Source organism: Agelaius phoeniceus, chromosome 1, assembly GCF_051311805.1.
Source record: "Agelaius phoeniceus isolate bAgePho1 chromosome 1, bAgePho1.hap1, whole genome shotgun sequence".
Classification (NCBI taxonomy): domain Eukaryota; kingdom Metazoa; phylum Chordata; class Aves; order Passeriformes; family Icteridae; genus Agelaius; species Agelaius phoeniceus.
Window position 1 is genome coordinate 53,672,342 of NC_135265.1, and position 21,465 is coordinate 53,693,806.

Sequence of the window (21,465 nt, forward strand, 5' to 3'; positions counted from 1 at the left end):
AATTTTGAAGAAGTGCACCCTTCAGTTACATGAGATTAGCTTTTTTTTTAATATTTTGTAAAAACTGCATAAAGGAGACAAGGTGCAATAAGACAGACAAACATTGTTCCTTTGTGAGAAATTACAGACTTGATTACTTCAGCTTACTATGAATTATAACTTTCTGTTATTTAACTTGTTCCTACTAATGCAGTCATTTGAAAGAAGAAAAGGAGACACTTGTCACTTGCAGTATGTAATGTTGACTTGCTTATCCTGGAAGAGGATCTGCTCCAAGGTCCTCAGGATAGTGTGACATCTATGAGAATTGGGCTTTATTTAGTGAGTGGGATCAGGATCAGAGAACAGTACTTCATTAAATTAAGTTAGACGTTAGAATGACATCTAGTCCAACCTCCCTGCTCAAACAGGATCATCTTAGAGCAGAGGGCACAGGATTGTGTCTAGATGGTTCCTGAATAGCTCCAGTGAGGCAGACTCCACCACTTCTCCAGGGAGCCTGTTCCAGTGTGCCATCACCCACAGTAAAGGACATACAGGTGCAGTAAGCCCCTTACAACTTGCTTTGGCTTACTATTGCTTTCCAGGTCTTGTGAAATCATTCAGACAAGTAGAGATCATCTCTCCCTGCAAGAACCAGCACTCAGAAGCCAACTCTCTCCCATGCTGTAAGGGAGTATTGCTCCACGGAGAGGAGTGGGACCAAAGCTATGTCTGCTGCATGGAGGCAGGCAGCAACTTGGGGCAATACTGGGGACACTTCTCACATATTCATGGAATGGTTTAGTACACGTCATTTTTGTTGTCCAAATGTAATGGACCCAACGTGCACATACCCAACATGCATGGAGCCAGGGCTGTTGCTTCTCCAGTGAACTTGAAAGTCCAAGGCTAACTTGTGCTATTGCAGCCTCACATTGAATATTGTATGCTGTTCCGGGTATCACACTATAAGAAAGATACAAAGCTACTACAGAGCATCTAAAGAGGGGGAACACAAATGGTGAAGGGCCTTGAGGGGAAGCTGTATGAGGAGCAGCTGAGGTCACTTGGTCTGTTCAGCCAGGAGGACACTGAGGGGAGCCCTCATTGCAATTTTTAACTTTCTCATGGGGGGAAGAGGAGGGGGAGACACTGATCTCTTCTCTGCAGTGACCAGGGGACAGGGTCGACGGACTGGCTTAGAGCTGTGTCGTGGGAGATTTAGGTTGGATATTAGAAAAAAGTTCCTCACACAGAAGGTGGTTGGGCAGTGGAACAGACTCCCCAGGTTTTTAGACTATACTCTCAGGCACACGGTGTGACTTTTGGGGCTGTCCAGGGCAGGACCAGGAGTTGGACGCAACGATCCTTGTGAGTTCCTTCCAACCAAGAATATTCTGAGATTGCGTCTGACCTGATGTAATGCATTTCGCCCTTGAAGGGTTTTCGCGATAAGCCGCGGGCACGCCGGGGAGCAGAGCCAGGCCGGGCGGGCTGGGGCCGTCGGAGCGAGGCGGGTGGCGCGGCTGTCCCCGCCCGGCGGCCCCGGGGGAGGTGCCGGGCTGGGCTGGGCCGCGCCACGCCACGCCACGCCAGCCCGGGCCGAGGGCTGTGGCCGCCGGGCTGTGAGTACGGGCTGCGGGGGCTGGCGAAAAGCGGCGGCCCCGGGGGACGGAGCGGGGCCTGGAGCCCCCGGAGAGGCGAGGCGGGCCCGAGCACATCGCGTCCCAGCAGTGACGGGGGGACGGGGAGAACAGGAGGGACAAGGGCCGAGCCCCGCACCCGCCCGCTCCGCCGGGGCCGGCGTGTGGGCGGAGGGCGAGGCTGGGGACGTCCGGGGGGCCGAGCCGGGCTGGGGCGAGCGGTGAGGGCGCCGTGCCCTCACCCGAGATGGCGGCGCGGCCTCCCCGGCGCGGCGAACACGTGATGGCGGAGCGGAGGGAGAGGAGGAGAGGGCCGGGCCGGGCCGGGCCGCGGGCGGGAGGGGCGGCCGGTGCCCCGATCCCCGCCCAGGGGAGATCGGGCCCTGGGGCGAAGGCAAGGAAGGCAAGGGGCGGTGTGTGACCTTGTGGTTGATAGTGGCACTACCGCCCAGTAGTTGTGCTGAAAAAGTAGTTGCGTCTGTGGTTTTAGTGTCACTGCAACCCTTGATTTATGTATGCTCTGTGTCGAAACGTGTGTGTGTGTGTGTGTGTGTGTGTGTGTGTAGGAGTTGTAGCTGCTGTGGGGAGAGGTGACCAGTTACTAATCGTGAGGTTTTACTCATTGCATTACATTCAAAGGTAAGCTTGTGCAAAGACTTCGAGGGGGAAAGGCTGATTTTTTCTGGCCTCCTGGGACTGTGAAGAGCGTTAGTCAGTCATCTTGGAAGGCATCAGGAATCTTGGCCATGAAGAAGCAGGTGGAGATGTTGCTGATGCTGGATGGGGACCAGGCCAGTAGCAGTTAATGCTGGCCATGTTTCCACTTGGACATAGGGCCAGGAAAGCTCACTGTTTGAAGGCAGGCCTGGCAGAGCCTGTTGTAGGACCTGGCCGTGTCTTGTTGCTCCTTTTCAGTTGGAGTTTTATTTATCTTGTCCTTAAATACCAGTTTACTTCAAGATGCACGTTAGGTAAGAATTATAGGAAGAATTACAGTGCTTATACTTGTAGTCAGGAGTCAAAATTTATTAATTTCACTATTCATAGTAGTTAATGTATTAAATATGCTATTGTTTGTAGTATGAATCCTACATTTTCAAAGACAGCACATATTCAGTAAAAGAATTCCAATCGTACTTTCCTTAAGGAAGGCCTGCTAAAGTAATACAGATGTGAAAAACAAATAGATTTATCAGATGCAAGCCAGCAAATCTCTTAGTAGAATTAGAAAACATAGCAATTTTAGCATAGAGATTCTCCTGATAGTAGAATTATGAATCATAGTCTGTCATGAGGCTGTGTCATAGAAACATGATGGTTTGGGTTGGAAGGGACATCAAAGATCATCTAGTTGCAATCCCCCTTGGTGTGTGCTGGGACACCTTTTACTGTGGTGCCTTTTACTGGACCAGGTTGCTCCAAGCCCCCTCCAACCTGACTGTGACCTTTACCACTTCAGGGATGAGGCATCCACAACTTCTCTGGGCACCCTGTCCCAGTGCTTCACCTCCCTCTGAGGGGTTCATGCACTGAGTTGAACAGTGCAGGTTGAAAGCTGGGTATGTGTAAGCATGGTGGGTAGCTTTTAATTTTAATGGTAAGTGTGATGAGAGGGAGAGACAAGATTTGCTTATGGCATTAACTGTATTTCTGATTTTGCTCTGGATGGCAGCTTTTGCAAATGAGCTGTGAGAGTTAACATCCCTATAAGTGACTGGCTGAGTGAAGGTCTCTTACATGGCAGATGGGGGGAAACCACAAGCTTGCAAGGTATGTGTGGTAGACTTGAGTGCTACCTTGCTGAGAACTGGGGTCTTCTGAGGCTGTAGGTTAGATTGCTGAAGCTGAAGGAAAGGAATTGAACTCATCACTGAACTCATCACTGGGACTTTGTGTTGAGGTTCCAGTTCCTTGTGCTTTACAATAGCTGTTGCACTTAAATCTACTGCAAGGCTGCAGTGTATACTGTTAGAAAGAACTCTTTTGACTGTTTTTATTCTCAATCTTCTCCTTTGTTCTCACTTGACAGGAATAATGTTTCCAACATGTCTGTGCAGTCGCTGCTTTGTGAAAGAATTGCTGTTGCCAAAGACTTGATTAAGAGAGCGGAAGCCCTTTCCAAGTCCCAGAAAAGGAGAATAGAAGGTGGGGCAAAGCTATGTAGCAAACTGAAGGCAGAGCTAAATTTCTTACACAAGGTGGAGGCAGGGAAAGTGGCCATTAAAGAATCCCATCTGCAGAGTACAAACCTTACCCACCTCCAAGCCATTATTCAGTCGGCAGAGAACCTGGAGGATGTTGTCAGTGTCCTCCATGTCTTTGCTTATGAGGACAGGTTTGGAGACAAACAGACACTGGTGGTAGATGTCGTTGCGAACGGAGGTCACACATGGGTGAAGGCCATCGGTCGTAAAGCTGAGGCCCTGCATAACATCTGGCTGGGAAGGGGCCAGTATGGTGACAAAAGTGTCATTGAGCAGGCAGAGGACTTCCTGCAAGCAAGCCGTCAGCAGCCAGTGGAGTACAGCAATCCCCACATCATCTTTGCATTCTACAACAGCGTGTCCAGTCCTATGGCAGAGAAGCTCAAGGAGATGGGAATATCTGTGAGAGGAGATGTTGTTGCTGTGAACTCACTGGTAGAACCATCTGCAGAAAACGAGCACCTTGACACCAGTGAATCAGATGAAGAAGACCCTGAACTCCTGCAGGTGACCAGGGTAGACCGGGAGAATTTAGTGGCCAGCATTGCTTTCCCTACCCAGATCAAAGTAAACATCTGCAATAGAGTTAATTTGGACATCACTACCTTAATAACCTACGTCTCTGCGCTGAGCTATGGTGGCTGCTACTTTGTCTTCAAGGAAAAAGTGCTGACAGAGCAAGCAGCCCAAGAAAGAAGGGAGAGAGTCCTGCCTCAGCTGAAGGAGTTCATGGAAGGAAAGGAGCTCTTTGCCTGTGAATCTGCTGTCAGAGATTTCCAGTCCATCTTGGAAACGCTGGGAGGACCTGGAGAGAAAGAGCGAGCTGCATTGCTTGTTAAAAGAATTAACGTGGTGCCAGATCAGCCCTCGGACCGTGCCTTAGGACTCGTGGCTAGTTCAAAAATCAACAGCCGCTCTTTAGCCATTTTTGGGACAGGAGACACTTTGAAAGCCATCACCATGACTGCAAATAGTGGGTTTGTAAGGGCAGCAGCAAACCAAGGTGTCAGGTTCAGTGTTTTTGTCCATCAGCCACGAGCATTGACCGAAAGCAAAGAATCTTTAGCCACACCTCTACCAAAGCGCTGCCCATCTGATAATGGAGTGTAACTCAAATGAGTTAGCAGTGGAAAATACTGCATCTACTGCAGTGGAGGCATTTAGAGAAACAGAGGAGTCATAGCAATACAATTTTGGGTGTGTATCAATGGTGACAGCAACTAGCAGTGGAAGAGCTCCTCAAGGGATTTGTAATATCTTTACTCCTTCCTTGAGGTTATTTTTTGTCCAGCTGACCATTAATTTATTCACTAAAGTAATAACAAGTCAATGAAAATTTTTAACTGGCTTACAGTGCATTAATTGTATCCATCCCCATTAAAAAGTTCAGTTAAAGCACAGTTACTGAGGTCTCCTTGTTATTTTTGTCCTCCCCAGAGAGGTAAAATTCGTCATCTTAGATGAACTTTGGGCTTGACTTCCATGGAACTTAAATCTTTCTTTTCCCTGTTCCAACCAACCTTGGTTTTGGTTGATTCAGGGGGACCTTGTGCAGAGACTTATGCCTTTTTGGGAGTGTGATGTTTCGTGAAGATGTGACTAGTAGCCATGAATAGAAACCAACTTAAGCCTTCCTTGTCTTACTGAAAGCAACCTCTATGTGTATACCAGCGTAAGGCTGAATTAGGCAACAGCTTTAAAATTCCTGGAAAAATCAGTTGGAGTTGATTTGCATTAATATGTTGTTGCTCTTGGGCTAAACTGGACAGCCAGTGGTAGCAGACCAAGGAGGCACATCCACTTCACTTTTCTCTTAGCCTTTGCCCAGCAAAGTCGTGCTGGTTGAAAAGTCCAGCTCAAAGCTTCAGATAACAGAATCCAAAATTCAGCCAGGACCCAGGTAGTTTTTGATATTAGCATGCTCTTTGCTGAGAACTCATGGTGATCTTGAACCTGGCTTTGTTGCATCTGAATTACAAAGCCTCAGTGAGGTCCTTTAGTGTTGGAGTGATGGAGGAGATTTGCAGGGCATGTTCTTAAATCCTAGTTTGCTCTGTAGTAGAGAGAAGCCCTTTTGCTGGTGGTGTAATTGCTCTTTTTGTTCCAAGTGTAGAATAAATAACTATTTCTTCTGCTGTATTTTTTTTTTCTTTGCCCAGAGAGATTTGCAGTTGTAGGGGTCTTTATCATGTTTTGTTTTTTTTTTTTCCTGAATGCTGTAATGACAGCACTTGCTCTTTGGTATTAATTTTCATCAGTTTCCTAGTGGAAATCTTGAGGTGTCAGAGTGAAGCTCTGAGCCCCAAGCTATACATTTTTATCAGGTTAGTGAAAGAGCTACCCACTGAATATTTTATAGGCTGTTGTTCAATACAATTGCATTGTTATGCAGCTTAATAGTTCAGGCCAAGAACATTCTCTTGCCACTCCACTCTAAATTTCTTCTTACAGTACAATGTATCTGCAGTGCTGCTTTTAGCTGTAGGCTCAAACCATTTCTTTCTGGTTGCTAGCAGTGGTGCAAAGATACTGGAATGCCAGCAAGACCACTCTGTGTGCCTTGTTCAGCTGAGTAAAATGAACTCCCAAGGGGAAAAAGTGTACTTCTTGTTGGTGGGATTCTTGGTCTGCTCTTACTATGCCTGTAGAGTAAAATGTTAGGAATGGTCACCAGTGGTCACATGCTGCATAGCTTTACCTGAGGCTCTTAGCAATGTGGATGGCAGTCTGCTCTCTATGCTCCCCATTTTCTGTAGGTCCCTGAAGTAGTTAATGAAGTTAAGGATGGGTGGAACTGGATTTTGGGTTTTGCTGCTTCAGCATCCAATGTACTACCTGCAAGTTTCTCAGTTCCTCCTTGGTGAGTTCTAACAAAACATCTAGCTTGTTCCTACAGTGTAACACAGTAATGAAACCTCATGGCAGGATTCATCCCCCACTGTATCCATTGATTTTCTTTAAACTTCTGAAGGGAGAGGAGGACCAACCCAATGAAACAATAATATGTTGGCTGTGCTGCAGAAATGGAAGTCTGCCTTAGTAGTTAACAGTGCAAGTTTCACCATGCGGGAGCTTAGAGAGATAGTAATCCATTATGGTGTGATGTATTTACCAGACACAACCAGACATGTCTGTGAAGTGTTGTAAACAGCTGGAAGAAAAGTACCTTTCATTTCTGCCATGAGAGCTCTTACTCTGGACACCTTTGTGATGTCTTTCCTCTGCAGTAGGTGTGGGAATAGGGCTTGGGGAGGCCATCTGTCTAAGACAAAAAGAACTGTGTGTTTCAAAACTGTGTTTGTCTTGCATCATGTGTCCTGAAAAAGGGTACAGGAAACTTCCTAGTTAATAATTTATGAATAAATAACATGGGAGGGAGGGGTTCTTTTTGTCTGCAACTCAGAGCTGTGAAAGTTGAGGTTCCAAAAGACAGCTTACTATTTCATAGATTCACAAAATGTTAAGGGGTTGGAATGGACCTTAAAGATCATCTAGAGCCAACCTTGCCTGCCATGGGCCGGGACACTTCCCACTAGACCAGGTTGCTCAAGGCATTAGCCAACCTGGCCTTAAACACTGCTAGGGATGGGGCATCCAAGCCTCCTTTGGCAGTCTGTTCCAGTGTCTCACCACACTTGCAGTAAAGAAATCCTTTCTAATATTTAACCTAAATTTTCCCTCTTTCAATGTGTACCCATTATTCTTTGTCCTGTCATTGCAGTTCCTGATGAAGAGTTTCTCTCCAGCTTGATGAAGAGTCTCTCTCCAGCTTCCCTGTAGGTCTCTTTCAGATACTGGAAGGTTGTCATCAGGTCTCCATGCAACCTTCTCTTCTCCAGGCTGAACAGCTCCAACTTTCTCAGCCTGTGTTCGTAGGGGAGGTGCTGTAGTTCTCTTATCAGCTTTGTGGCCTCCTCTGGACTTGCTCCAACAGTTCCATGTCATTTTAATGTTGGGGACGCCACAACTGTGCACAGTACTCCAGGTGGGATCACATATGAGCAGAGTACAGGAGCAGAATCACCCTCCTTTGAGCTGCATGTGATGCATTCCTTGTGATGCAGCCCAGGATTCAATTGTCTTTCTGAGCTGTGAGCACAGACAGCTGGCTCATGTGGAGTTTTTCATCACCTGTAACTCCCAAGTCTTTCTTAGCAGGGCTGCTCTCCGTCACTTCTCTGCCCAACCCATTGGTGTGTCTGGGATTGCAGTGACCCAGGTGTAGGACCTTGCACTTTGCTTTGCTGAATTTCATGAGGTTTGCATTGGCCCCTGCGTGGTATTATCCCTCCATGGTGTCAACTGCACCACAGAGCTTGGTGGTGTCAGCAAACCTGTGAAGGTACACTTGGTCCCCCTGTCCACATTGCCAGCAAAAACGTTGAGGAGCCCCAGTACCAATCTCTGAGGGACACCACTCATCACTGGTCTCCATGTGTAGCCATTGACCACAGCTCTTTCTATGTAGCAATCCAGCTTTATCCACTGAGTGTTCATCCATCAAATCCCTGTCTCTCCAATCTGGAGACAAGGATGTCCTGCAGGAGTTTGAAACACTTTGCATTTAGTCCAGGTAGACAATGTCAGTTGCTCTGCTCCTGTCCACCAATGCTGTAGCCCTGTCATAGAAGGTCACCAAATTTGTTAGGCATGATCTTCTCCTTGTAAAACCATTTTGGCATTTACCAGCCATCTCTTTGTTAGCCAGGTGCCTTAGCATAGTTTCCAGTAGAATCTGCTCCATGACCTTGCCTGGCACAGAACTGAAACTGACTGATTAGTAGTTCCCTGGGTCTTTCGCTTTCCCCTTTTTAAAAATGGGAGTTACATTTCCCTTTTTCTCATAATCAGGGACTTCACCTGACTGCCATGATTTTTCAGAAATGATGGATGGTGGCTCAGCAACTTTGTGTGCCAGCCCCCTCAGGACCCATGGATGAGCCTCATCAGGTCCCATGGACTTGTGCACATTCTCAAACCTGAGAAGGTCTCAAACCTGATCCTCTCCTACAGTCAGGGTCTTCATCCTCCCAGTCCCTGCATCTGCCAGAGGCACAGAAGTTGTTGAGAACTCCAGCCTTCTCTTTGTCCAGGGTAGCCAGGTCTCTCTTTTCCCTCTGGAAAGGACTCACCTTAGCTTGGTCTTTCACTTGATTGCAATGTATCTATGGAGTCCCTTCCTGTTATTCTTAATATTCCCTGGCCAGACACAACTCTAACTGGGCCTTGGCTTCTCTAACCTTGTCCCTAGTTTCCTATACAATTTTCCTGCTCTTTTCAGGCCCTCTGTCCTCGTGTCCACTTTCTGAAAGCTCCTTTTCTCGCTTTGAGTTTGCACAGCAGCTCCTTATCCATCCCTAGAGGCCTCCTGGCATTTTTGCCCAGTCTCCTTGTTAAGATACCTTACTCCTGAGCTTGGAGGAGGTGATCCTTGAAATCCAGCCAGTGGTCTTGGGCCCCTCTGTCTTCCAGGACTCTATCCAATGGGACTCTACCAAATAGGTCCTTGGAGAGGGCAAAGTCTGCTCTCCTGAAGTCAGGGCAGTGAGCTTGCTGTGTGCCCTCCTTGCTATCCTCAGGATCATAAACACCATCTCCTGGTCACTGCAGCCAAGCCTGCCTTGAAGCACTGCATTCCCCACCAGCTCCTTCCTCTTGGTGAGCACAAGTTCCAGTAATGGCACCAAAGATACTTTTTTCCTTGTTTGTCAAGTAGATACTGTCATCCCCCAGTAAACCAGGCTTGGCAAAGCGAGTCCTATGAGTCTGAGTAACCAAAACTCTGACTAGGGCAACATTGCTGTAGCCATTTGTTGACCTGCCAGATTTGTCTGCCTATTTCAAGTCCCTCTCCTTTGACCTGGAGGATTAATGAAAAAACTACTTGAACTCCAGGACCCTTTACTATCTCTCCCAGCGCTCCTTAGTCCCTCTTAATGCTTCCCAGACTGGTGCCAGGTGTATCCCTGGCTCCACCATGTATATTACCGACTAATAGTGGGTAATGGTCTGTGTTTGAGTAGGCTTGGGAGCTTCTCAGTAATGTCCCAGACCCAGGCTCCTGGAAGGCTGTCCACCTCCCTTGAGAGTGAGTCAGGCCAACAGATGAGTGCCTCTGTACCTCGTAAAGCAGAATCAACCACTCCATTCACCTGCCACCTCTTCTTGGTTGAACTTGTCATTAATTTATTTGTAGAACAGATTGGGCAGCTCCAGTTATCTCCTGCTCTCTGAGGTCCATCTGGGTTATCAAATTCCTTTTCCCAATGACTGAGTTGAAGGCATATTTACTCCTCTTCTAGTTTGATCACTCGCTTCCTAAGTTTTGTGCTCTACCTTTGCACCCTGCCCATTCAAACAGCCCCTTGTGCTCCCTGGAGCTGTTTAAATCTCCCTTGGATGCTCCTGGCAATGCCTCCTCCTTGCCAGTGATTTTTCACTAATTAATCTGTTTTACAGTATTACAGGATGTAGTCAAAGCTAGGTGCATGGTAATAGTGCACTTATGCATGGTAATTCATTATGGCCTTTCAATCCTTTGCATTTAAGTTAATATGCTTACAGCCTTTTCACCCTGATAAGAGCTTTGAATGAGTAAATGGGAGACAGCTGCTTCATTCCACTTCTTGCTGTGACTCTAAGAAGTGTGTTTCCATCATTTTCCCTCCTGTATTGCATTCAGCAATCTTGAATATCCTCTTGGGTACCTTCTAAAGAAGTTTCTCCAAGCCACAGGTGAGAGGGCAGCGGCCCACATTTAAACATGGTAGGTGACCCAGAGAAAGCAGTAAAAAGCAAATGACTCTGTATTCCTGGGATCAGAAGGGGCTGAGGTCTGTTTGCAGTATTCCTTCACAGCTGCTGCTGCAGAGCTGGCAGACTTGTTCACTTCTGTGTGACCTGGAAGTGCAACTCTGTTGAAAAGCCTCTGTATCTGGAGCCACCGTGTGGTGATTTTCTTCATTACCAGTCCTTTTTGACCAACACGGTATTTGCTACTGAATCGATTTTCTTTCTTTTACTAATTTCTGCCAATCATATAGGCAATCTTTTAGGAATATTAAACCCTTTCTACATGATACTGGGAAGCTTGAGGGTTTTATTGTAATTTTCTGTGTCCCTGTTGCATCTTGCAATGAAAAACTCAGAATGTGGATGTTCTCTTTTATTTTTTTCCCCACAGTGTTTTTTTTGCTTATTAGTCAAACAGAAGTGTACTGTTAAAAAGCTCTAAAAATTGTTTTATAAGATGAAAGAATGCTCGCTTGGAAACAAAATGTCTTTTGATTGTAATATTTATTTTATATTGCCTTTGAATATATTGGTGATCTGCTCATACAAACCATTGTTCTGGTTTGGTGAATTTAGATATCTTTTACTTAATGTCACCAGTAGGAGATTAGATGTTGAACTTCCCTTATTTATGACTTTGCAAATGAGCCATTAGAAGATGGAAAATTATATTTGAAATAAGTTTGAATAAATGGAAATCCAAGACTGCTTTTCCTTTCTTCCAACATCACACAACTGCTATGTCTACACTTCAGCGGGCACTAGAGGATATGGAGATGTCTCACTTGCTGCTATGGGTTTTAAGGGATATTTTTTTTAGTGGAAGTTTAAAGCATTAAGTTCCTTGGAAAAGAGGGAGTCCTAAATTTTTTTTAGGGAACCTTTTTCTTCTAACACTTCTAATTCATTTTAGATTATTTCTATATGGTCTCTTAAGGAGAGCCAACATCTCTGTTCTATGCAGCACTCAGCCTGCTCTCTTTGCTACAACAATAAGGATATTAAACCAAGAATGCTGCAATTGATGCCAGGCAGTAGGAAGCACTTGGATATTACATGAGAAATAAATCACTAAGTTAAGTTTTTAGTACAATCATGTTTCTGTGTATGTTCTTTAGTTGCTGTTGTTCTGGCTGACAAAACTCGAGGATCAATGATTTATTTGCCATTGTGCCTGCAAGCCATGAAAATAATCAGAGGTTTTTGCATGTTTGTAGCCACAGCTGTTTAAAAAGTTAATGGGCTAAATAGTGGTTTGTGTTTCAAACTGCCCCTGCCATCTGAGGATACCTTCAGCAGATGTAAAGCATTCTGAAGTCAGCTGAAGCCTGCCTGAAAATGCTTTCACAACCCTGCTTCTATTTCCTGCAAACTGAAAGCAGGCTTGGTCAGAACAGAAATAAAATAAGAAAACACAAGCATCAGTTGTATGAAAAATGTTTGAGAGGTGACATAAAAAAAAAAAAACCAAAACCCCAAAAAAGCCTGAAAAAACACACCCTAAAGTATTTTTAATCTTTTTAGTTGAAGTGGACCAGGGGAAGGACTTACAATAATGATGAAGCATGTACTTGCGATGACATTCTTTATTTCAGGTTATTGTGCAAGCAAAACAGTGCAGGTCAGCTGTTGTTGAATTAATCTGGTAAAGTAAGCAAGAATTAGATGGGGTCCTGGAACTGAAGGCTATGGCTACAGTTTTCCTGCAAGGTGTAGTTCTGGGAATGGCTCTGCCATCTAGCTTGCAACAGGCACCTCACATGTGTTCTTGGTGGTGAAATCACCTCTATAGGTAAGTAGGTGTTGCTTTTTCATCAAGTTTTAATGTTGAAATTTACTCTAGAACAAAAAAAAGAGAGTGAGTATCAAATTACTAAACTGCTCAGAAGTGCGACTTTGGGGCTTTGCAAGTTGTTACCAATGAATACCATGGAAATTAAGATTGTTCCTAAACTATTGTAAGGAATAAGCAAACAAAACCCCCTCCTCACAGCTTCATTATTCCATTGTGTATATTTAAATGATCCTCACTTATAATGTCTCTTACAGAAAGCGAGTGATCCTCACATATAAGGAAATATGTAATGTAATATGAAATAATATAATAAAAAGACCCCAAATCAAACCTCAAATCAACAAAATAAGAAAACGCCAAAAATCCCCAAAAGAATTAACATCTGATAATGAAGCTGTGCTCCTTTATTTATTAATGAGACTGGGTATATGATAAAGCAGCTCAGTGTGATAATGAGAAATATGGAGATACAGGCCACAGAGCTTTCTATTGTATAGGTACCAAAATCCTCCTCAGGTCTTTCTTCTGTAGGGGTTAATTTGGTCCATCTTTATTGAGATGGTGTTCATCAGAGTGAAATGTCACTCAGACATACCACAGGCCTTCATAACAATGGAGTTTGTCCATATAAATATGTTTTCATTTTTGGTGTGGTTGGGTTTGTGTATTTTGTCCCACATTAGAAATGTGCATTATAAGCCAGTGTTAACTATATCAACAAGAGAAACCTCTTCCAGGTCAGGGGAGGTCTTTGCTTCATATATAGTTATAAAATGCACTCATCCATAATAACACATTTTGTCTTAAGGAATATCATTTTCCTCTCAATTCAGCAATTTATTTATGTTTTTGGAATAAGGAGAGGCTAGGTATCTGGTATGCCATATATTTTGCCAAAAATAGACTACAAGGAAAAGCGGCATTTTAATTAATCCTGCTGCCTTAATTCAGGAAAGGTGGGAGATTGGAGTAACAAAACTGAGACATAATGTGGACAATCAAAGACAAAATGGGTCTTACCAGATATTTCACTGGGTGACTCCTGGGTTGGTTCTTGGCTTGGCTCCACACTGGGCTTAGGGGTAGACTCAGCACTTGACTCTCCACTCAGCTCCCAAAAGGTCTGCTCAGCTTCTTGCACTCCATTGCTCCCAGCTTGCTCAGTGCCATTCTCCTGGTGCCAGTCTCCACTGTAGTCCGGGGGCAGCTCTGTGCTTGGCTGTGTGCTGGGATCACTGCTTTGCTCCATGCTTGCTGCCTCAAGCACTGGGGTAACAGGGGCACCTACAAACAAAGTGAAAGGAATTTACAGGATGAGGAGCATGGTTTCAAAAGTTATTTCTAGGTATATCCAAAAATGTGTGTAGTTCTTTTTAGGGATCAGAGATCCCAAGTAGGAGTTAAGGGAGGGGAAGAAAAGTAACCTCAGGACTAAGTACAATATGAATGTGAATATTAAATTGACAAAGGTGGATTTGCCTCAAGTTGACTCACCTTGTGCCTTTAGTTTATCTATCAGCATCAGAATCAGCACTGCTGAGAGGATTGTCATCTTTTTCAGCATGGTCACCTAAATGCCAAGTAAAGAACAAACCTTTGGAGCAAAACTTGAAATGTGTGGTGGACAAAAAGCCCTGGGTATTTAAAGGCAAGCTCCTACACCTGCGTGCTTTGACATCAGCCTGAAAATAACAGGTTACAAAACCAACATCAAATTACATTTTCAAAACAAATGTAGGATCTGTAAGAGACTGTAATCAGGCAATTCCTGCCCTTTGCTTTGGAGTGAGATAACCTTTGCTGCAAACAGTAAAGGACTTTGGGGGCAGAGAGGTGGGACAGCGGCAGCCCAAACTCCGGTAGTGCTGATAGTGATGTCACTGTGTGCCTCTGGCAATGCTGGTTTCTCCAGGCAATTGATCCTGTTGGTTTGAACGAGGATCTTCAAAAATCCTTTGATATGACACTTGACAGATTGAATATTCCTTATGGGTAACAGGTGAAAGGTGAAGTGTGACTAAAAAATGTGCACCTGGCTTCTGTGTTGTAAGGAAATAATAGCAGTGTGAAAGAACTATGATGTTTTGGTCAAGCATTTCATTGGGAAGACTTCCTTTTGCATTGTTGAAATCTTCTGTGTTTGTGTGTTTGCTGTTCAGCCTGTGATATCTCAGTCCCATAATGATGCACTTGAAATGTTTGGACAGAACCAGAAAGTCTAAGTAGGACCTGTCTCCTGTGTGTGGTTTGATCAGCAGAGCACAACTATTGTTCTAAGGACCATTTCTGATGCAGAGAAGTGTTGCTCTGATTGCATTCATGCAGTTCAGTTCCCCATGACCTTGCCCATCCAGGGAAGTGGGTATACTCAGGTAAGTTATGTTTTGGGGTCTGCTGGAGGAGTAGTGAACCTCAGGGCTGTTTGAGCAGCTCTCTGTGTTGCAGATAGAGAATTGTGGGCCTGGCTCTGGATATTACACTTGTATGAGTGAGTGGTGTAATTGCTGCAACTAGCAATTCTGCAGTAATTAGCAGAATTAGGTTAATGTCAAATCAACGTCAAAGAATTCAGAATCTGACTCTGTAAGATTTCCCCCCGCCCTGTTTCCCTGATTTCACTTGTTTAATATTGCATCAACTTAGTTTTTGAACACAGTGTTTCTTTCAAGTTGCTTCTTACCTCTAGGGTTTGCCTGAGGCACTATTCTTCTAATCAAGCTTTTTATGCTGCAACAGAAGGATTTTATTTTTTTCTTGAGAAGAAAAAGAAATACTGATGCCCACGAACACCTACTGGTACATGGCTGCTGCATTTCTCCTGTGTTACCGGTTTCAACTGAATGTTGATGTGTAACATCATTTTTTTTCAAATGTGGAAAAATTTTTCTTGAGTATGGAAGAATTTGCCAACTCACCTAGAACAATACAATGCACAGGTCAGAAATCTGCAGATAACTATCTGCAATGAGCAAGATTCCTCAGTGTAGACTAAGAACTCTGGTTTTTCATTCTTGAAAAAGTTTTTCCTGCACGGTTTTCATTAGGTACTGGGCCTGCTAGTTTTGAAAGAAGTGCAAATAAATATATTGCAGAATTTGGTACTCCTAATGGGTTACTACTGTACAAGGAAAGAGGAATTGTCATGTTACTCCTTCAGTGGATCTCTAATTTAGTTTTTAAATATTTATCTTCTCTTTTACTGTCTCATTGAGCACAGTTGCTCATCTTGCGCTTCCCAGGTTCTTCTGTTAATTTCATTGTTATATTTTCTAAAAATTTGAAGCAGTGTATTGGGGCATTTTAAGGCAGGGTTTCAGGTTAGCTGTTTGTCTGGAGACAAAGTTAGCTTCACTTTTTTTCCACTACTCCCAGTCATACTGCTAAGCGGAAATCTCCAAAAATAATAACAAATATTTTGAGTGGGATTTCTTACTGTTTGAGATTGTGGGGATTTTTTTTAGAATAAATACAGAACTGTATTTATTTTACCTTCAGTGATCTGAAGGTAAATACAGTTAACATTAATGAAGGAATCATCAGATGAGATGTGGAATAAGTAATGGTGAGGACAGAGGTGTGTTACAAGTTTATTGCTTTTAGCTACAATTTTTTCTATGTGCCCCAGCCAACAAGGCAAGTTACATGTACAGCATAAAGGAATAAAAGCCATACTTAAGCAATGAAGGCTGCACCTGGAAATGTCTTGCTCCACCTGTTTCTGTCCCCACATTCCCAAATGTGGCCCTCAGGCCAAATATTAACATCTATTATAGAATATAACCAAACTAGAGAGGGTAAAGAAATAAAGCATGAATATTAAAAAAAATTCCTCCCTGTGTAGAGACAAATATTTTCAGATGTAAAGTCTGTATATTTTATCAAAAAGAAAGATATGGGAGTGACTTATGTTTTGTCATTTCATAAAGGGGGAAAAACCCCAAAAATCTAGGTCCTAAAGCAGTCATTAATGGCATAGATGGAGGCATAGCCAGAGACTATGACTTGATGCTAAAGAAAAATTAATGATTGAGGTACTAATCACTGGATTTACTAGGAGGGAACTGGGTGGTATTGAAGAATCTAGTGGATTAAAAAAAACCCTAGGTATGATTGTCTGATGGTTCCTTTTAGCTTTTGAGTCTCAGTTGTCCAGATTGATATTGAGCTCCTAGGAAGAAGCAAATACTGTGGAGATGGATCACCACCTTCCCCTGTGAGGGGTGGTGGATATTTGGTATCACTGCTGAAATGGAAGAAGGTTACAGCATTTGTTTCTCTCTGGTTACAAATGGGCAGTCTTTACAGATTGTTCATACACTTTGTCTGCCTCACTCATGTGCAGAAGGTGGAAAGTTGTGCAAGTGTCCCCTTGTCTTTAGTCAGGACAATAGGAGTGAACTCCACCTGAACTGAATTAGAGTTTTGAAGGATGTCTGACAGAAACCTGACAGTGACTGAAACTCTCTGCTGATACATGGAGTGTGACAGATGTGTGATGCCACTGTGTCAAACCATCTCTGTGCCAATGTCACTTGTTCTCACTACCCATTTGGTCCAGGTGCCTTGGTTGGTATGGAGACTGGCAACTGGGGCTCCAGCAGGTGTGGGACAAGAAAATCTTTCTTCATATGCTTCTGTGCCTGTGCAGTGACTGGATGTGGGAACTTGTCTTGCATTGTCATGATTGAGTGCAAGAACTCCAAAGGTGTGCTGTGAAGTCAGGCAGAGTGCTGGGAAATTTTGACAGCAAGTGGTGGTAACTGAATGTGATATGTAACTGCCTTTCCCCCTCACCTCCAAATTCAGAAATACAGTGCAGGGTATTTAGTAAAAGTGCTTTCACATCCTAAGAATATTATAAATAAATGATGCTAAAATAATTTTTAAAAACTTTTTTCCTTTCTTTCCTTGCACATGATTTTTTGTATTTCGTACACTTGAAAGCAAGCCAGAGTCATGAAATGAAGCTCAGTGAAGCTAGGAGCAAAGCAAGGGACATTATTTGTCAGATGGTGGAGGAACTAGTTGTCAGAAGTTTGCACAGGCTCAGGAGAGAGCTGCAAATAAAAGTAAAACTGTGGGTAAATAACTTGGGACATGGAAACAACATCAGACCAACAGTTCCTCAGATGAAAAATAGGATCATAGGCTAATTCAGCTTGGAAGGGATTGCAGGGGATCTCTAGTCTGATATCCCACTGCAAGCAGGGCTTCCTGGCTCATACGATTTTACTCAGAGATTCATTCAATCTCGTTCTGAAGTCCTCCAAGGACAGAATCTGCAAAACCTCTCTGGGAAGCTTGCTCCTATGCTTGACAGTCCTCATAGTGAAAAAGTGCTTCCTTATGTTCCATCTGAACGTTCCTTGTTTCAGCTTATGCCTGTTGTCTCTTGCCCTCACAATCTTGTCCTCTTATCCTTATGTCAAGCATGGCTTTTGGAAACCTTAATAAATATCTGGAAAACAAGAGTATCTTAGTTGGGGGCTGACATATTACATGTGTTTTGTGCATAAAATAGAAAGGCTTTCTCTAAATTCTTACTTTTCTCTGGGCATCAACTCATGGCCACCTTTGCAAATAGTGCACTAGGTTAGGTGGGTCCTTGGTTAGACTGGGCTAAGCATTATCCTTTGTTGGACTAGTGTAGAGGAGGGAAGGGTGTTCATTCTAATTTGAGTCTCTGAAACAGCTGCAGAACACTTGAAAACAAATGTAGGTGGTTATCTTCTTTGCTGTTTGAACAACAAGCAAATTCTTATAATGTTGTGTTTTAGGATTGGAGGTTTTTTTTGGTTGTTTTTATTTTTGCATCTTGCCAAAAGAGATACTTTGGAAAATTGTTTAATTTAGAGAAGTTGACTTAGTGCTAAGGAGCTGTGAGATTGGATTGCACAACACTAGACAGAAACTACTGTTTTAAAAACAAGCTTTTTTTGTTAGCAGCAAGGACCAGACTTTCTGGAAAGGTGAAGGATGCCAAGACTAGTGCATTCTTTTCTTGTGAGCTGATGCCTAGGGCATTTCATGGCAGATATAACTATTCATGTTTTGGAAAAAGTATTGTCCCTTCAGGTATTTAATTTTTGTTTTGCAAAGAGTTCTTTTTCATAGAGATTAGCTTGAGAGAAAAGGAAAGTTAAAGATTCTAGTCAAATTCTATGGGAGAAAAAAGAGAGGTTTTTGTGCTTCACTTGGTGTTTAAGCTTTCAGAAAGATTTGTGGAGCTAATTGAGTGATTGTTTGGTTTGGTTTTCCAGTAAAAAAAATTGTGGGCATTTTCCGGAGAACCTGAGAAAAAATATAAAGTCAGGATCTTTTGTGTATAGATAAGGGTATGCTAAGTTACATTTCAGAAGCTCTAAATACAATAGTTTGAAATAACTTTTTGTTATTCAGAGCAGTCTTTCACTACTTGGAATACAGACATTTTTCTTTTGCCCCAGAAGTCCAATGTAGTTTATAAAGGTAAGTAAGTTTTTATCACTTTACATCTGGGGATACTGAGGCACAGACAAGACTACAAGACTGACTGAATGATAACCTGCTGCCTCTCAGGGATGTCTCAAAATAAAATATTTATTTCAGGTTTTCCAGATATGGGGGTGGGGAGAGGGGGAAGGAGGAGCCATGAAGAGGAGGTGAAGGAGGTCGAGAGAAAGATGTTATGGAAAGTTAAGATACCTTTGGTAGGTCAGAAGGACTTGTGTTTTGGGTGTGTGCTCTTTGTAGGCTGGTAGAGTAACTCAGGAATGGTGAAGTTGAAACAGGTCCTGCTGTCCTCAACTGAGCCCTGCACAAAGCTGAGAACCACTTGTATCGGACAGGGGTGAAGAAGCCATTTCATAAACTGTTACTGGACAATTTTCCCACAGAGATCCTTTCTTTCTTGCTGTCAATAATTATGTGCTTAGGAAGACCTAAATCCTGTGTTTGTTTCTGCACACTATGGGAATTATTTGGGCTGTCTCATTCTCTCCAGTAACATTAGGTGCTTCTGGAATCCTGTTATGTGTTTTGCCTTATTAAATCTGATGACAGTGCTTTCCATAAGCTAGTGATGGAAAAATGAATGGTAGTTGAGAAATGAATCCATTATGCGTGATGAATAACAAGGTGGAGAGTTGTTCTTTGCAGAAGAGTTGTCAGAAGTCACTTGTTTCATGTGTCTTCATTTCTAAAAACATTTCAGAGCTTACTGATGCTTCATTGACTAAATCAACCCATGGGTTCACTGTGCAAAGAGAATATCCAACTGCTCAAGTAAGGCAGCTTTAAGCCACTTCTTTTTATTGAAGAGAATGATCTGTTTCTGTTTTGCTTAAATGATCATCTCCTAGGAATGGTTCATGCAACTTCACAGAGAATTGTGCTCTCTATTTAACACTCAGGCAGTCATTAGGTAATGTAACCTAATATGATGCTATTAAGGGAATGTAATGAAAATATTTGAGATAAATAAGAGGCAGCTCCTCTAAAGCTGTGATTCATCTGGACTGAGGAGATGGTTTTATATCTTGTCTTTTCTGAGAAGTCTTTCAGTTTATAAGAACATGGTAAACTGGGAGCTCTCTGAAGCTGTGCAACCCTTTATTCTTCTGTTGAAAGTTTCTACATTGCTTAAGCACTTCACTTTGATATCCTCTTAGTTGTACCAACTGAAGGAGTGAAGAAAAGACAGAGAATGTAAATCTTTACTTTTCATGTTCTTTATTGAGAGTACTCTAATTTCGGCCATGTAAATTTGGATGTTAATTTGAATTCTTGCATATGAACTAATATAAAAGCCTTTACAGAAGTTTCTGTTTAATTTTGAAAGGTGTAATTTGCCACAACTTAAATCAGACTGTATTATGACTTGCATGAATTGAATCTGGGTGAAATGATAAAAGATTACTCAACCAGCTTAACTTACAAAGCAGAAATATCACCCAGGAAGTCTTGATTCTCTCTCCTCTTCTGCTTTGTCCCTGTGCTTTCTCTTCTGGTACAAGTGGTGCTTAACTGCCTTCTGGGATGCTGATTCAACCTGCTGATGTGGCAGAAAACTTTCTTTTCCTACTATACTGGAGAATTAGGATACCTCAGTAGAGGTCAAGTGAATTCTGGAGGTGATACAGAGAAATGGTGGAAACACGTGGCCAAAACAGAGTATGTCAGTGGCTGCTGATCACCTCAGCTGATCTCATCTGGTAGCTCCGTAACTCTCTTGAAAGACATAAATTGAAATGGTGGGCTGTAGTTACTTTTGTCTATGTAAGAACAAATTAGCAGGAATTAGCCCAAATGGAGCTCATGTGGCAGTAGCAGTTTTGGGCCAGACACAGCAGAGCTGTCTCAGAAGAGCCCCCATGCAAGTTCTGGCACTAGTGGACTTGACAGGACCAGACAGGGCTGTGGATTCTGGTGCTATAGCTCAGAAGTGCACTTTGAGCTTCCTCCCAAGCCTTTTTGATTTTAATGGAAATTCTCCTGCCACCCCAGCCTTGTCCATAGTTACTGACAGTGACAGGGATTGACATTTGGGGACCAGGCAAGAGTGTATGAGCCAGCAAAGCAGATGTGCAGTTTGCAGTGGTGCTGTGCTGAAAAGAGACAGACAAATGGGATTAGCTGATACATTCACCTGCTAGTTTGTTTAGTCAGAGATGCAGGCTTGCTTTGTCAAGGCAATATTTTCCACTTTGTATTCTTGATCCATGTCCTTTCATGTCACAACATCATCATGTCCTTTCAGTCTTTCCTTTCTGCATACCTTTCTACTGCCATTCTTTTCTAAATGCATGTTTGTCACTATTTCATAAGACAGCTTTAATCTCCCTTCCATGGAGGGACTTCTGAAAGAGGTCAGGAGGAAGGAGCTCACCTGAACTTTGCCAGGAAGGAGTGGATAGAAGCATTTTCTTATCTGTAAAACTTTGACCTCTCATCTTTCTGCCAGAGGGCGAAGGTGCTTACTTAGAAGTAATGTGACCCTACTCAACTGTTGAAAACTTTGGTTTACCAAGCAGCATATTTGACTCCATATGGCATTGGCTTTCCATTGTCT

At 43.2% G+C, this 21,465-nt stretch overlaps 1 protein-coding gene across 4 annotated transcripts; it reads left to right on the forward strand.

Annotated features, from left to right (window-relative positions):
- The first annotated feature begins 1,450 nt into the window (after nucleotides 1-1,450).
- C1H7orf25 (chromosome 1 C7orf25 homolog) lies at nucleotides 1,451-5,229 on the forward strand. Of its 4 annotated transcripts, none has more exons than XM_054632968.2 (2): nucleotides 1,451-1,607; nucleotides 3,655-5,229. In XM_054632968.2, exon 2 carries the CDS (start codon nucleotides 3,671-3,673, stop codon nucleotides 4,937-4,939), a length of 1,269 nt encoding a protein of 422 aa, XP_054488943.1. In that variant the 5' UTR covers nucleotides 1,451-1,607; nucleotides 3,655-3,670; the 3' UTR covers nucleotides 4,940-5,229. The 4 variants fall into 4 exon arrangements, with proteins under 4 accessions (XP_054488943.1, XP_077035188.1, XP_077035193.1 ...); XM_077179073.1 differs by lacking the exon at nucleotides 1,451-1,607 and adding an exon at nucleotides 1,628-2,028; XM_077179078.1 differs by lacking the exon at nucleotides 1,451-1,607 and adding an exon at nucleotides 1,628-2,019.
- The last annotated feature ends 16,236 nt before the right edge of the window (nucleotides 5,230-21,465 follow it).